General features: G+C 40.8%; 1 protein-coding gene across 3 annotated transcripts in view; it reads right to left on the bottom strand.

Moving 5' to 3' along the window:
* The window catches only part of RGL1 (ral guanine nucleotide dissociation stimulator like 1), a 281,220-nt gene that overhangs the window by 130,196 nt on the left and 133,750 nt on the right, over nt 1–17,274 (bottom strand). Inside the window, exons 1-2 of one of the 3 annotated variants that reach the window (XM_059074830.2) lie at nt 3,566–3,717; nt 2,485–2,595 (exon numbers count right to left, since the gene is read on the bottom strand). The exons of 1 other annotated variant lie outside the window; for it this stretch is intronic. In XM_059074830.2, coding sequence (XP_058930813.1) covers nt 2,485–2,595; nt 3,566–3,592 — 138 coding nt within the window. In that variant the 5' untranslated portion in view covers nt 3,593–3,717. Of the gene's footprint in view, nt 1–2,484; nt 2,596–3,565; nt 3,718–17,274 lie in introns of those variants that run through there. One more of the 3 variants, XM_067029293.1, reaches the window with a different exon arrangement.

Raw genomic sequence — 17,274 nt, 5'->3', positions numbered from 1 at the left:
CAGCCTCTACCACTTCCTAGCTGTGTGACCCTGGCAAGCAATTTAATCTCTCTGGACCTTTCTTCCTAATGTGGAAAGAAAGAGATCATCACAATACTACCTGCCTCAGAAATTGTTGTCCTATTTCGATGCACCCTCACCTCACTTCAGCCTCTAGTTCACTCTAAAACCAGTTGCTGTGACGTGAGGAATATGGTCAATAATATTGCAATAACTTTGTACGGGGACAAATGGTTACTAGGCTTATCATGGCGATCACTTCACAGCGTATGCAAATGTCAAATCATTATGCAGTACACCTGAAACCAACATCAGCGTGTACGTCAACTGTATTTCAATAATAAGGCACTAAATAAAATGGTTGCTTTGAAGAATTTTGAAAGGGTTACTGGAGAAACAAATATAGAGAACCCACTCACGGCCTAAAGAGAAAGGCTTTGTAATTGCTATGGCTCGATTGGTTGAGTCACATTTAATTAAATCTAGAATTTCCAAGGACAAAAACAGTGCTTCCCAACAGGACGTCTAAGATAAGAAAACAAGGGGGATCTGGGTTGGAGAGTTCCTAGGAAGTGGCTTCTGAGGGCAGAGTCCTCCATCAACTAGAAGCAATCTTTTTACATATTTCCCTCTTGATACTTTAGCTCTACTGCTAAATCCAGGGTGAACCAACACTGAACTCTGTATAAATATGAGGACTCTGGGAGAGGGGGAGAGAAGAGGAGTCCAGTGAACGGAACAGTCAGTGAGAATAACTAAATAACTGGGAACATCTAAATGAACCACACTTCGTGTGTTTGGGACCTCCAGAGTTAACCCCTCTTATTTCTCCGTGACTTACTCATTCACCGCTATTGTGTCTGGCCGAAAACTAAAACTGTCGCCCAAGCAACACCAGTCTTACTATAAAAAGAGGAACAACCTGGCATCAGAAAATGTAATGACCTTTCTGAAGGCAGCTGCTTCAGAACTTGTGAATCATTTTGAAATACTCAGGCCAAACCACATCAATACCACATTTAAATAAAACGCAATAAATACAACCACCAAAAACAAAGTGATGACTCGTCAGAACTCTAGTTCTGCTTTTCCTATCAGGTCTGCTGGTGATACACCTAATTACTTGCAAAATCATATTCCAAGTAAGGTACCTACTGGATAAGTGAAGACCTCAGGTTTTCAAAGGAAAGGTTCCTACCTCTCCAGAGCACACCTGCAGATGCCACTAACAATTTACTGCCCTAGTGGGTGGTACCTCGACCCCAAGCACAGAGCATGAAGGGCCTGACTTGAAGCAGCTGGGGAAGCCCAAAGCAGCGAATGCCTGTGTCAGCAGCCCAGCAGGCCCACGGCAGGGGAAATCATTGCTGCTGGCCATCCTGCCTCTAACTCCAGGAATTGCAAGTCACATGCTGCCTCCAGTCTTAACACAAAGTCCTGGGCAGTTTTGTTGCCTGTCCTCCTTCACACCCGACCTTTGATTTCTGCTCAAAAAACTGAATTTTCTGAAACCCAAAGCCAGTAAAGACTGGATGCCAGTGCATAATCCTCATCGCTCTCAAGCCCATCAGCTGTGAAGCCTGAGTACGGCCAAAATAAGGCCAGGTGAAACCACACTCCATCCTCTCTGTTCGCTTACCACTCTGTTCTTTCTCAAGGCTTTTTGTGTCATCTGTCACTGCTCTCTGGGGTTGACGTCTACCTCCAGATGAAGAATTCCTTCGTTCTTCCACATGATGTTTGCCCAAACAGTGCTGTTTGCCCGAGCTTTCCATTCCTCACATCCCCTTTAGTTAGGATATGTTGAAGGATCCATTAGGAGATAATGAATAACTCACATGATCTCATCCATCACTGTAAAATCTCAGTGGAAAAAAATCTTGTTTATGGAAGCTGTGTTTCTCCAAAGACCCAGCCCTCTATGCGTTCTACTCATGAAGTCGTGGGCACTGAGCACGCATATGCCTCCTCGTGGGCTCTGGAAAGGATGAACAGTGGGAAATCTGCCATCCCCCCATAGGAGGCAGATGTGGAATGTCAGGTCCCCTGAGCATGCTGGGTACTTGGTAAAGGTACAGGAGTAGGAGAGGGGCTGTCAGCATCAAGAGTGGGGAAGACAGGGAGAGAAAAGGATGCCATCGGGGCAAAATGGCTCTTGTCTAACACAGTGCTATTTTCTGGTCCTGTTACTCTGTGTCACTTTCTGCTACTCCGCTCCCACTTTATTTGCCAAATACCTCAAGATGTTTCCAAGAGGTTCTGAATTATTGACAAACCTAAGGGAGATGCTTTGGAAAACAGTAAGTACAAAAACAGACCGGTACTGCTAGTGCAAACACTTGGTCATTGGCGGTTTCCTTTTTAAGGCCAAAAGAGAAGAAGAAAAGAAAAAAAAAAGCGCCTGCCTCTGCTAAATAATAATGATATTCACAGAACAAGAGACACTGCAAGTCCAAAGTTCACAATCTCTCCAGCTTTACTCACCCCTAGCCATCTTGCTCCTTTATTGGCAGCCTGTTGAATCTGGACTCTTTTGAGGGTGACATGGTACACAGCTCCTTCCTCTACCTCTTCACCCCAGTCCTGAATCGAGCTCTGCCAGGAGATGGGACAAAGAGAAAGAAAAAGAGTATTTTTTTTTTTTTTCCTCTCCGCTAACCACAATCTATCCCAGCTGCTTTGCTGCTTACAACAGCACTCAGGGCATAAGATGGGCTGTTCAAAATAAATATTACAATCAGAGGAACACAAGACACATTGCGATAGAGGGAATGCTGAGATTTTCTTGGCCCCCAGCCCTTTCCTGTGATATCAGAAGCCCCGGACTTTTCCATTTGGTTATTTTTCCTAGACTCACTCACATATCTTAAATAGTTTTTAAAGTCTTTTTGTTTTTTTTTTCCTTCTTAAATAAACTGGGGTTTAGTCCTGATTAACTTTTCCTCCTCAAGTGAGAGGAAAAATAATTCATTTGCAGGAAAAGGTTGTCCTTTTATAAGTGGCTCCGTTATTCGAACAAACTACATTTTAAACTCTGCCACAAACAAGCGTTTAAAATGCCAAGAGTGCTCTCGCTCCTTTGGAGTGAAATGGTTCGCATGTCTTTTTCTCCTCTTATTGTTTTGGAACCCACAAAGTTAGCGGGAGGGAGAAAGTTTTCATTTCCGTCAAATAATCTGGCATGTGCAGAAAAAGCAACACGTCAACTGTATGCAGCGACCCCCTGGGTTTCCCTAAACGTGAAGTTTGTGTTGTTTAAAGAGCCGCTGGGACACAGAAGCGCTCCACGATTCACCCAGACTCACAGTCCTTTCGCCTTAAAAGTTTTCCTTTGCTGACACACATCTGCCCAGACACACCAAAGGCAACTGCTGAGAAAGTATGGTTTAAAGGGAGAAGACACGCAGAGAGGAAGGCGTAGAAAGCCGAGGGAGAAAGCTTTAGCTCTCAAGTCTGGAATCGGATTGCTCCGTTCACTCCGAGTGAGTCCAAAACCCGCCCAGAGAAAGCGGGAGAAGATTCCCCACCAGAGCAGCCTCGGGAGAAGGCAGAGAGTTCTCGTTACCATTTTAGCTTGCCAAAGCAATTTCATTCTCAGTTTTCTCTCCGGTGTGTGGACGCGGCATGATGCGCCCTGCTCCCAAGCGAACGCAGTGCCCGCCCGGCTCAGCCCCGGCGCCTCCAGCCCCGGCCCCGCGCGGCCGCCGCGCACCCAGCACAGACACGCGCCCGCCGCCGCCGCCGCCGCCGCCGCCGCCGGTGCGCGCGACTCTTCCACAAAGGGAGCGCGGCGAGCGAGCGAGCTAGGGCGCCGCAGACTCCTCCCCACGCCACTCCGCCGCTCCGTGATGTCAGGCTTTCCTGTTTGTGCTTAGGAGCGCACTCTCCGTCTCTGAAATCCCATGGATAGAGTTAGCACACCGTGATTTCTCCAGCTCTGAAAGCGATCGGCAGGCAACCACCCTTTCAAGTGGATCAAGTTTTCCTGATTGGCTGCCAGGTGCCAAAAAAGATCTGGGTGCGGTATGAGGAATCTAAGTGTGTTTCTCCTTTCCTTCGCTCAGAGAAATAAAGGGGGGAGGGGAGGTGCAAAAAAGGAGGGGAGGAGCGGGTCAGAAAAATGTCTATTATCTGCCTGTTACCTATTGAATTTAGAGTCAATCAGGGCGACCCCAATGAGAGTGGCGATACTAGAGGCCCGGAAGTTTTTCATGAGGACAAGAAAAGAATTGGTCAGAGGGTATTCCAAACCCATGCCCAGGGGCTGCCCCTGTCCTGCATCAGCACACCATCTACAGGAAATGGCTCTGGACTTCTTTCTACCACCCATAGGATAAGGCCCATCCAACTGTCACTGGCCATAGTGGGAGGGACAGGGACACAGCAGGAAAGGGTTTTGCTGAGGCTGACAGCGTGGAAATTGGGCCACCAGCGGCCCCGGAGGTTCTGTGAGTCTTTGTGACTCGTCACCGTGGGTTGAGTTGTCTGTACTGTAGGGACACAGTGGGATAATAACTGCAGGGAAAGAGCCATTCATGAGGAGTTTGCTAGAGGGAGTTTTGTCCTAACAGAAAGTAAATCAACAGCAAGACACCAGATGATAATATAATCAAACTTTGGCACGTGACAATCCCATGCCAATTGCAAAAACGTTTAGGACTCATGTCTTTTATACTATTCAGCCCTAAATGAATTTAGTCGCCTTTAAATTTTTTTTTTTTTTTTTTTTTTAAAGAAAGGCCTCTCACTAATTGCCACGTTAAGGCATAAGTCTGGGCTTTGTTGAATAGTAAATACATTATGAACTGAAAAGCTAGAGAATCAAGTGTACTGATGTTCCCAGGAGAGCAAAATAAATGACATTGAAGCCATATCAAGGAAAAAATAATAATCTTTGCACACTTGAACATCTTCAAGTCACTCAGCAAAGTTCCCCGCATACAGCCAGAACCTACGGGGCTCAGTAACTGTGGAGAGACAGGACACTCTTTTAATAAAATGGAAGTGATCATTTCTATTAAAAAAAAACACAAAACCACATAAACTAGACCCTTCTGTGACCACCAGGATAGAGTGTCCCCAGTGTCCAGAGGAAATGGTATGGAAGACCTACCTCCCTGCTTCTTAAGCCATCCTCAGCCCCCAGGCCCACCCCTATTCAGTGATCTTGAAGTACACAAGATGCACCTGGGGACAGTTAAGCAACCCATAAGATTAATTTCACCACTACTTTAACCTGAGTTTTGGCTCTGAATTTGGAGATTACTCCTTAAAGTTTTCCACTCCAGGGATATCGAGAAGTTTCTTCAACCACGCCCCTCCCGGGAAGCCCTCCTGGACAGGACAGCTTATAACTCACAAGGTGCCACTCAGGTTTCGTCTCGCCTCAGCCTCCTCTCTACTCCACCAATTCCCAGGCTGGCCACCTGGTGTGTAAGGGGAAAACAGGCTTCCAGCAGATGCAACTTCAAAGCCTGGTTTTACATTAAGAGTGAACTTGGGCGCTACTTCCCTGGGCTTTCATTTCCTCATCTGCAAAATGGGACAAACATCGATTTCATAGAGTTTGAAAAAGGATTAAATGGAACTTGTATACAAAACACCTAGCACATGGTCAGAAAAAGCTCCATTCCCGTATTATTACTGCACTTCCTCCCAAACTGCATTTTCCCAGACTCACTGAAAAGTTGTATGTATGCAACGTGGGGAAATCTAAAATGATGTCTTCTTGCTGAATCATTTCAGAGAGGTTTTCTCTGAATGACTACTTGTATTTATACCTGATAATGTACGTGATTTTATCCAAATGTTGATCCTCAAAGAAAGGTTGGGTTTTTTTGTTTGTTTGCGGTACGCGGGCCTCTCACTGTTGTGGCCTCTCTCGTTGCGGAGCACAAGCTCCGGATGCGCAGGCTCAGTGGCCATGGCTCACGGGCCCAGCCGCTCCGCTGGCATGTGGGATCTTCCCAGACCGGGGCACGAACCCGTGTCCCCTGCATCGGTAGGCAGACTCTCAACCACTGCGCCACCAGGGAAGCCCAGAAAGGTTGGTTTTAGATACAGCAATCAAGTGTTGCAGTTTATAATTTTTAAATATTTATTTTAAAATATTCCACATGCAGGCAGCTCAAGTCAGTATTACCTTATTACACATACTTTTGGGTTAAAATACTTCTGGTCAATATGTGGGAAGGATAAACCAGTAAGCCATTTATAACTAAGTTTGAATTTAGTTACCAGATTAATCTACCCATGATCTAGCATGACCCTGAAAGAACAGGTCAAGTTTTGTTAAAAGGATATCAGCAATGTTTTGTACTTTTCAGCATACAAGTCTTTGAACTCCTTGGTTAAGCTTATTCCTAGGCATTTTATTCTTTTCAATGCTATTGTAAGTGGGACTGTTTTCTTAATTTCATTTGCAGATTATTCATTATTAATGTATATAAATGCAACTGATTTTCATATATTGATTTTAAATGCTGCAACTTTACTCAATTCATGTATTAGTTCTGGCAAGTTTCAACACCCCGTGCTGGGAAAACTGGATATCCACATGCAAAAGAATGAAATTGAACACTTATCTTACACCATACACAAAAGTCAACTCAAAATAAACTAAAGACTTAAACATAAGACCTGAAACTATAAAACTCCTAGAAGAATACATAGGGGAAAAGCTTCATAGCATTGGTGTTTGCAATGATTTCATGCATACGACATCAAAAGCATGGATACGACATCAAAATCATGTAGTGAGACTACATGAAACTATAAAGCTTCTGCACAGCAAACAATTATAACAGAGTGAAAAGTCAACCTATGGTATCAGAGAAAATATCTGCAAACAACATATCTGATAAAGAGTTAATATCCATAATATAGATCCACAATATATAAGGAGCTCCTACTCTCAATACCAAATAATAATAATAACTGAATCTTAAGATGGGCAAAGGACCTAAAAAAATTTCTCCAAAGATGTACAAATGGTCAACATTATGTGAAAAGAGGCTCAACATGACTAATCATCAGGGAAATGCAAATCAAAACCACAATAAGATACCACCTCACATCTCTTAGGATGGCCATTACTTTAAAAAATAAAACAACAACAAAAAACCAAAGACAAAAAAAAACCCCAAAAATGTTGACAAGGATGTAGAGAAAAGGAAACTCTTGGTAGGAATGTTAATTGGTACAGCCATTACAGAAAACAATGTGGAAGTTCCTCAATAAATTAAGAATAGAACTACCATATGATCCAGCAATCCCACTACTGGGTATTTATCCAAAAGAATTTAAGTCAAGATCTCAAAGAGACCTGAGTGCTCCCACATTCATTGCAGCACTATGCATAACAGCCAAGAGGTGGAAGCAAACTAAATGTCCATCAATGGATGAATGGATAAAGAAGATGTGGTACCTATATACAATGGAATATTACTCAACCATAAAAAGAACGAAATTGTGCCATTTGCAGAGATGTGGATGGACCTAGAGACTGTCATACAGAGTGAAGAAAGTCAGAAAAACAAATATGATATAAAATCACTTATATGTGCAATCTAGAAAAATGGTACAGGTGAACTTATTTGCGAAGCAGAGATAGAGACACAGATGTAGTGAACAAACATATGGATACCAAGGGGGGAAGGAGGGGATGAACTGGGAGATTGAGATTGACATATATATACTACTATGTATAAAACAGATAACTAATGAGAACCTCCTGTACAGCACAGGGAACTCTACTCAATGCTCTGTGGTGACCTAAATGGGAAGGAAATCCAAAAAAGAGGGGATATATGTATACATATAGTTGATTCACTTTGCTGTATGGCAGAAACTAACACAACATTGTAAAGCAACTATACTCCAATAAAAATTAATATAAAAAAACAAAAAAGAAGATGTGGTATATACAGACAATGGAATATTATTCAGCCTTTAAAAAAGGAGGACATCCTGTATATGTGAGAACACAGATGAACCTAGAGGACATTATGCTAAGTAAAATAAGCCAGTCACAGAAGGACAAATACTGCATGATTCCACTTACATGAGGTATCTAAAGTAATCAAAGTCGTAGAAGCAGAAAGTAGAGTGGTGGTTGCCAGGGGTTGTGGGAGGGAGAAATAAGGAGCTGCTTTTCAATGTGTATCAAGTTTCAGTTACGCAAGATTAAAAAGTGCTAGAGATCTACTGTACAATATTGTGCTTATAGTTCACAGTAATGTACTGTACACTTGAAAATTTGTTAAAGTTGAGGGGGAGGTGAAAGAGATCAGAAAAGATCTATACTTAAAGCATTAGGATGTTGCTAGGAATAGTTTTATGTTGCCATATTTGGTGACGACTGACAGTCAGTAGCAATAGAAGATTCTTAGGATATAACAGGAAAAAGGAAGAGTTATGGAAGAACCCCAAACTAAAGGAAAAAAAAGAAAAGCTTTCTTGCTCTACAGTTTCAGCAGAGCCGATAAATAGAGAATCGTAAGAGCAAACATAAGAAGCTGGTGTGCAGATTCTTTAAGAGAATCTATCTAGAAGTGGGAATACATAGTTTATATACTCCATTTATTCATGTATTTATTCATTGGCTCCTATGACACCATGCTTTTCTAGATTTTATTCTACATCTCTGGCTGCAAGAAAAAAATGAAAAATATAAAAATTATGAGTTATACTTGTGCACATAGGTTGACATGTAGTAATACTTATATGCCTGGGCAAATGATGAGACATTTGGCATTGAAGAGCCAGGATTTGAATCCCAGCTCTAGACAATGTGTCAACCAAGAGTTTAACCCTCACTTCTCACAGGTTTGGTGTCCTCATCTGTTTCCTTTCATGCTTATCATGAGTGTTAAAAAAAGCTATCCTATATAAAGTATCTAACAGAATAAACTATGCTATATAAAGCACCTAATAGAGTGCTTGGAACATAGGGGGCCTTGAATAAAAATATATCTCCTTCCCTCCCTAACCCCACACTCTTTCCCTTTAATGTAATTCTGTATTCATTTACTGCATTTGGTTTGCAATCTGCATGTTCTTTAGATGTCTGCTTAGGTAATAGATTGTACTGCATGACAGAGAAGTAAGAGCAGTGCAAGTATAACAGACGCTGGACTTGGAAATAAGTAGTTAAGAACTTGTCTTAAAGATGGCAATATCAGCATAAGATGGTATGAAATGGGAAGGCCATGGCTTTGTCCTCAAACTCAATGCCAGCCTATGATATCCTGCTCCCAGTTAAAAGTATAGAGGAAAACAGTCCTAAGAGAGCACTAGTAATAATAATAACAACAACAGCTACGTGAAAAAAGCTAAATAATTGAGAGGTCAGGATTCTCCTTCCATGTGTTAGGACTGCTGAGTGCATATTGCCTCTACTTCCTTCAAGACCTCACCTAAACAGATAAGTGTGAAAACCTTTCCCACTTTTGAATGGAATTGACAATAGCCATTTTGCAACATTTTATTCACAAACTATACCTTTAGCTGTCTCTAGGTCCCCAAGAAAACTTTTGGTGGAGGACATAAGCCAATAAGTTACTTATTTGCGTCTTAACTCCTTCCCCCAACAATATCAAAGGTTTGTCAAAATGCAAACTGCTTAATCCTCCCAGCTTCCCTATGAAATTCTTCCCCCTGCTCTTAAGGCTTATAGGCTGTGTTGCTCATTAACTTTACATCTTCAGCTTCCCACTATCAGCCAGGCATCCTGCCATGGTTGTTTCTAGCTCTGCTAACTGGGGTTGTCCCCATTCACCTACTCTCTGCTTGAACTTTCAACCTTGCTTTGCGGAAGGTAAGGAGCCAGCCATGCTTGGTTAAAGATGAACAGTCCTCCAATCACTCTTAGAGCCGTAGACAGTTGCTTCTATCTTCTGAGAGCCCAAAGTGATTTTTTACTAATTATCACAGAGATACTATGAAGTATAAGTTAAAATTTTTCAATTCTCTATTAGGGGTTTTTTTATTTAGGCAAGCAAATGACAAGTCAATTTTAGTTGGACCTACTACAACTAGAGTAGAGGCTGCCCTAGGGGGCAGAAAATGGAGACAGAAGAAACATAAATAGCACTCAACAGATGGCAGGCCAAAGGCATAGGACTCCTCTGGCCATGGTGACAAACACTTTTCAACTAATAGTTTACCAATTGTTGGCGGTCACTCCTTTTTTTCAACTTGAAGAGATTTTTTTCTTTTAATCTTTATTGGAGTATAATTGCTCTACAGTGGTGTGTTAATTTCTGCTTTATAACAAACCGAATCAGCCATACATATACATATATCCCCGTATATCCTCCCTCTTGCACCTCCCTCCCACCCTCCTTATCCCATCCTGCTAGGTGGTAACAGAGCACCGAGTTGATCTCCCTGTGCTATGTGGCTGCTTCCCACTAGCTATCGATTTGACATTCGGTAGTGTATGTATGTCCATACCACGCTCTCACTTTGTCACAGCTTACCCTTCCCCGTCCCCGTGTCCTCAAGTCCATTCTCTACGTCTGCATCTTTATTCCTGCACTGCCCCTAGGTTCTTCAGAACCTTTTTTTTTTCCTTAGATTCCATATATATGCGTTAGCATACGGTATTTGCTTTTCTCTTCCTGACTTAACTTCACTCTGTATGACAGACTCCAGGTCTATCCACCTCACTACAAATAACTCAATTTCGTTTCTTTTTATGGCGGAGTAATATTCCATTGTATATATGTGCCACATCTTCTTTATCCATTCATCTGTTGATGGACACTTAGGTTGCTTCCATGTCCTGGCTATTGTAAATAGAGCTGCAGTGAACATTGTGGTACATGACACTTTTTGAATTATGGTTTTCTCAGGGTATATACCCAGTAGTGGGATTGTTGGGTCATATGGTTACTTCTATTTTTAGTTTTTCAAGGAACCTCCATACTGTTCTCCATAGTGGCTGTATCAGTTTACATTCCTACCAACAGTGCAAGAGGGTTCCCTTTTCTCCACACCCTCTCCAGCATTTATTGGTTGTAGATTTTTTGATGATGGCCATTCAGCCCCGTGTGAGGTGATACCTCATTGTAGTTTTGATGTGCATTTCTCTAATGATTAGTGATGTTGAGCATCCTTTCATGTGTTTGTTGGCAATCTGTATATCTTCTTTGGAGAAATGTCTATTTAGGTCTTCTGCCCATTTTTTGGAGTGGGTTGTTTGTTTTTCTGATATTGAGCTGCACGAGCTGCTTGTAAATTTTGGAGCTTAATCCTTGTCTGTTGCTTCATTTGCAAATATTTTCTCCCATTCTGAGGGTTGTCTTTTTGTCTTGTTTATGGTTTCCTTTGCTGTGCAAAATCTTTTAAGTTTCATTTGGTCTCATTTGCTTATTTGGGGGTTTATTTCCATTTCTCTAGGAGGTGTGTCAAAAAGGATCTTGCTGTGATTTATGTCATAGAGTGTTCTGCCTATGTTTTCCTCAAAGAGTTATATAGTGTCTGGCCTTACATTTAGGTCTTTAATCCGTTTTGAGTTTATTTTTTTGTATGGTATTAGGGAGTGCTCTAATTTCATTCTTTTACATGTAGCTGTCCAGTTGTCCCAGCATGACTTACTGAACAGGTTGTTTTTTCTCCATTGTATATTCTTGCCTCCTTTATCAAAAATAAGGTGACCATAGGCGTGTGGGTTTATCTCTGGGCTTTCTATCCTGTTCCATTGATCTATGTTTCTGTTTTTGTGCCAGTACCACACTGTCTTGATTACTGTAGCTTTGTAGTATAGTGTGAAGTCCGGGAGCCTGATTCCTCCAACTCCGTTTTTCTTTCTCAAGATTGCTTTGGCTATTCTGGGTCTTTTGTTTTTCCATACAAATTGTGAAATTTTTTGTTCTAGTTCTGTGAAAAATGCCATTGGTAGCTTAATAGGGGTTGCACTGAATCTGGAGATTGCTTTCGGTAGTATAGTCATTTTCACAATGTTGATTCTTCCAATCCAAGAACATAGTATATCTCTCCATCTGTTTGTATCATCTTTAATTTCTTTCATCAGTGTCTTACAGTTTTCTGCATACAGCTCTTTTGCCTCCTCAGGTAGGTTTAATCCTAGGTATTTTATTCTTTTTGTTGCAGTGGTAAATGGGAGTGTTTCCTTAATTTCTCTCTCAGATTTTTCATCATTAATGTATAGGAATGCAAGAGATTTCTGTGCATTAATTTTGTATCCTGCTACTTTACCAAATTCATTGATTAGCTCTAGTAGTTTTCTGGTAGCATCTTTAGGATTCCCTGTCTATAGTATCGTGTCATCTGCAAACAGTGACAGCTTTACTTCTTCTTTTCTGATTTGGATTCCTTTTATTTCTTTTTCTTCTCTGATTGCCGTGGCTAACACTTCCAAAACTATGTTGAATAATAGTGGTGAGAGTGGGCAACCTTGTCTTGTTCCTGATCTTAGAGAAAATGGGTTCAGTTTTTCACCATTGAGAACTATATTGGCTGTGGGTTTGTCATATATGGCCTTTATTATGTTGAGGTAAGTTCCCTCTATGCCTACTTTCTGGAGGGTTTTTATCATAAATGGGTGTTGAATTTTGTCAAATGCTTTTTCTGCATCTATTGTGATGATCATATGGTTTTTCTCCTTCAATTTGTTAATATGGTTTATCACACTGATTGATTTGTGTATATAGAAGAATCCTTGCATTCCTGGGATAAACCCCACTTGATCATGGTTTATGAGCCTTTTAATGTGCTGATGGATTCTGTTTCCTAGTATTTTGTTGAGGATTTTTGCATCTATGTTCATCAGAGATATTGGCCTGTAGTTTTCTTTCTTTGAGACATCTTTGTCTGGTTTTGGTATCAGGGTGATGGTGGCCTCATAGAATGAGTTTGGGAGTGTTCCTCCCTCTGCTATATTTTGGAAGAGTTTGAGAAGGATAGGTGTTGGTTCTTCTCTAAATGTTTGATAGAATTCGCCTGTGAAGCCATCTGGTCCTGGGCTATTGTTTGCTGGAAGATTTTTAATCACAGTCTCAAATTCAGTGCTTGTGAATGGTTTGTTTATATTTTCTGTTCCTTCCTGGTTCAGTCACAGAAGGTTATGCTTTTCTAAGAATTTGTCCATTTCTTCCAGGTTGTCCATTTTATTGGCATAGAGGTGCTTGTAGTAATCGCTCATGATCCTTTGTATTTCTGCAGTGTCAGTTGTTACCTCCCCTATTTCATTTCTAATTATATTGATTTGAGTCTTCTCCCTTTTTTTCTTGATGAGTCTGGCTAATGGTTTATCAATTTTGTTTATCTTTTCAAAGAACCAGCTTTTAGTTTTATTGATCTTTGCTATTGTTTCCTTGATTTCTTTTTCATTCATTTCTAATCTTTATGATTTCTTTCCTTCTGCTAACTTTGGGGTTTTTTGGTTCTTCTTTCTCGAATTGCTTTAGGTGTAAGGTTAGGTTGTTTATTTGAGATGTTTCTTGTTTCTTGAGGTAGGATTGTATGGCTATAAACTTCCCCCTTAGAACTGCTTTTGCCTCATCCCATAGGTTTTAGTTGTGTTTTCATTGTCATTTTTTTTTTAGGTATTTTTTGATTTTCTCTTTGATTTTTTCAGTGATCTCTTGGTTATTTAGTAGTGTATTGTTTAGCCTCCATGTGTTTGTATTTTTTACAGATTTTTCCTGTAATTGATATTTAGTCTCATAGCATTGTGGTCAGAAAAGATACTTGATGATTTCAATTTTCTTAAATTTACCAAGGCTTGATTTGTGACCCAGGATATGATTTCTCCTGGAGAATGTTCCATGAGCACTTGAGAAGCAAGTGTATTCTGTTGTTTTTGGATGGAATGTCCTATAAATATCAATTAAGTCCATCTTGTTTAATGTATCATTTAAAGCTTGTGTTTCCTTATTTGTTTTCATTTTGGATAATCTGTTTATTGGTGAAAGTGGAGTGTCAAAGTCCCCTACTATGATTGTGTTACTGTCGATTTCCCCTTTTATGGCTGTTAGCATTTGCCTTATGTATTGAGGTGCTCCTATGTTGGGTGCATAAATATTTACAATTGTTATAACTTCTTCTTGGATTGATCCCTTGATCATTATGTAGTGCCCTTCTTTGTCTCTTGTAATAGTCTTTATTTTAAATTCTATTTTATCTGATACGAGAATTGCTACTCCAGCTTTCTTTTGATTTCCATTTGCATGGAATATCTTTTTCCATCTCCTCACTTTCAGTCTGTACGTGTCCCTAGGTCTGAAGTGGGTCTCTTGTAGACAGCATATATACAGGTCTTGTTTTTGTATCCATTCAGCCAGTCTATGTCTTTTGGTTGGAGCATTTAATCCATTTGCATTTAAGGTAGCTATCGATATGTATGTTCCTATTACCATTTTCTTAATTGTTTTGGGTTTGTTATTGTAGCTCTCTTCCTTCTCTTGGGTTTCCTGCCTAGAGAAGTTCCTTTAGCATTTGTTGTAAAGCTGGTTTGGTGGTGCTGAATTCTCTTAGCTTTTGCTTGTCTGTAAAGGTTTTAATTTCTCCCTCGAATCTGAATGAGATCCTTGCTGGGTGGAGTAATCTTGGTTGTAGGTTTTTCCGTTTCATCACTTTAAATATGTCCTGCCACTCCCTTCCAGCTTGCAGAGTTTCTGCTGAAAGATTAGCTGTTAACCTTTTGGGGATTCCCTTGTATATGATTTGTTGTTTTTCCCTTGCTGCTTTTAATAATTTTTCTTTGTATTTAATTTTTGATAGTTTGATTAATGTGTGTCTTGGCATGTTTCTCCTTGGATTTATCCTGTATGGTACTCTCTGCACTTCCTGTAGTTGACTGACTATTTCCTTTCCCATATTAGGGATGTTTTCAACTATAATCTCTTCAAATATTTTCTCAGTCCCTTTCTTTTTCTCTTCTTCTTCTGGGACCCCTAAAATTCAAATGTTGGCATGTTTAATGTTGTCCCAGAGGTCTCTGAGACTGTCCTCAATTCTTTTCATTCCTTTTTCTTTATTCTGCTCTGCAGTAGTTATGTCCACTATTTTATCTTCCAGGTCACTTATCTGTTCTTCTGCCTCAGTTATTCTATTAATTCCCTCTAGGTAATTTTAAATTTCATTTACTGTGTTGTTCATCATTGTTTGTTGGCTCTTTAGTTCTTCTAGGTCCTTGTTAAACATTTCTTGGATTTTCTCCATTCTATTTCCAAGATTTTGGATCATCTTTACTATCATTACTCTGAATTCTTTTTCAGGTAGACTGCCTCTTTTCTCCTCATTTGTTTGGTCTGGTGGGTTTTTGCCTTGCTCCTTCATCTGCTGTGTGTTTCTGTCTTCTCAATTTGCTTAACTTACTGTGTTTGGGGTCTCCTTCTTGCAGGCTGCAGGTTCGTAGTTCCCATTGTTTTTAGTGTCTGCCCCCAGTGGCTAAGTTTGGCCGAGTGGGTTGTGTAGTCTTCCTGGTGGAGGTGACTGGTGCCTGTGTTCTGGTGGATGAGGCTGGATCTTGTCTTTTTGGTGAGCAGATCTACATCTGGTGGTGTGTTTTGGGGTGTCTGTAGCCTTATTATGATATTAGGCAGCCTCTCTGCTAATGCGTGGGGTTGTGTTCCTGTCTTGCTAGTTGTTTGGCATAGGGTGTCCAGCACTGTAGCTTGCTGGTCGTTGAGTGGATCTGGGTCTTAGTGCTGAGATGGAGATCTCTGGGAGAGCTTTCGCCATTTGATATTACATGGAAGCTGGAGGTCTCTGGTGGACCAACGTCCTGAATTCAGCTCTCCCACCTCAGAGGCACAGGCCTGACACCCAGCTGGAGCACCAAGACCCTGTCAGCCACCCGGCTCAGAGCCAAAGGGAGAAAAATAGAAAGAAAGAAAAATATAAAATAAAATGAAGTTATTAAAGTAAAAAAAGTTTTCAATTATGAAAAATTAAAAAAAATTTTAAGTAATAATATAAAGAAAGAAGAGAGCAACCAAACCAAAAACAAATCCACCAATGATAACAAGCCCTAAAAACTATACTAAAAAAAAAACCCAAAAAACAGACAGACAGAATCCTAGGACAAATGGTAAAAGCAAGCTATACAGACAAACTCACACAAAGAAGCATACACATACACACCCACAAAAAAGAGAAAAAGGAAAAATAATATATATATCTTTTGGGAAGTCTGAGGTCTTCTGCCAGCATTCAGTAGGTGTTCTGTAGGAGTTGTTCCACATGTAGATTTATTTCTGATGTATTTTTGGGGAGGAAGATGATTTCCACGTCTAACTCCTCCGCCATCTTGAAGGTCTCCTTGGTGGTTACTCTTAATTGCTGATGATGCTTTCCTGAGGAGGAAGTTGGTTACTGGAATACTATTTTTAACTTGTGCTAATAAGCATTATAAGCCCATCTAATTATAGATTTCTGTAAAGAAAAAAGCACATCCAGAAGTGTGTTCACATGGTTGAAAAGATCAAAACAGAGAACAATCAGCTCGGACATAATGCCAGGTCTCTGTGACATACAGTTAAACATTCTAGGGCTTCCCTGGTGGCACAGTGGTTGAGAGTCCGCCTGCCGATGCAGGGGACACGGGTTCGTGCCCCGGTCCGGGAAGATCCCACATGCCGCGGAGCGGCTGGGCCCCGTGAGCCATGGCCGCTGAGCCTGCGCGTCCGGAGCCTGTGCTCCACAACGGGAAAGGCCACAACAGTGAGAGGCCCACCTAGCACACACACACACACAAAAAAAACATTCTACAAAATGGGAGACAGGTGACCTGATGCCATGAAGGGCTTTAACCAAGATTCTGGAAGGAGTTACTGGGCAATTAGCCAAATCATATCTTGTTTCATGGCTAAAGGAACCTCCTTTTTCCGTAATAATGGTATTGAAGTAGTACTGAAAACCCCACTAAATTAGACCTGTTAGAACATAGTAGCTAGAATGATGACAATGTAGTCAGAGACACCTAGATTTGAGTCCTGATCCATCACTTCTCTCTGAGGGAAGATCTCGTCTCTAAGTCTATAAAAAATAGGGATATAAACACCTTCCTCATTAGCTCACAGTGAGGGTTAAATGAAATAATCCACATCAAGCCTTTGGCATTGTATCTGGCACCATAGTTAATAACGTTGATGATGATGATGATGATGGTGTCAAGTTAACACGTTGCAAAAGCTACAAGAGACTGACTACATTAAAAATCAGACCTATAGATTGAGTAGTTCAAGATTTTGCAGCCTGAAGCTAAAACTTCATGTTACAAAGAACCGTAAGCCCCGCAAACTG

The sequence above is a fragment of the Kogia breviceps genome, chromosome 1 (assembly GCF_026419965.1).
Source record: "Kogia breviceps isolate mKogBre1 chromosome 1, mKogBre1 haplotype 1, whole genome shotgun sequence".
NCBI lineage: Eukaryota > Metazoa > Chordata > Mammalia > Artiodactyla > Physeteridae > Kogia > Kogia breviceps.
Note: the sequence above shows the minus strand (reverse complement) of the source record. Positions and strands in the feature narration are given on the sequence as shown.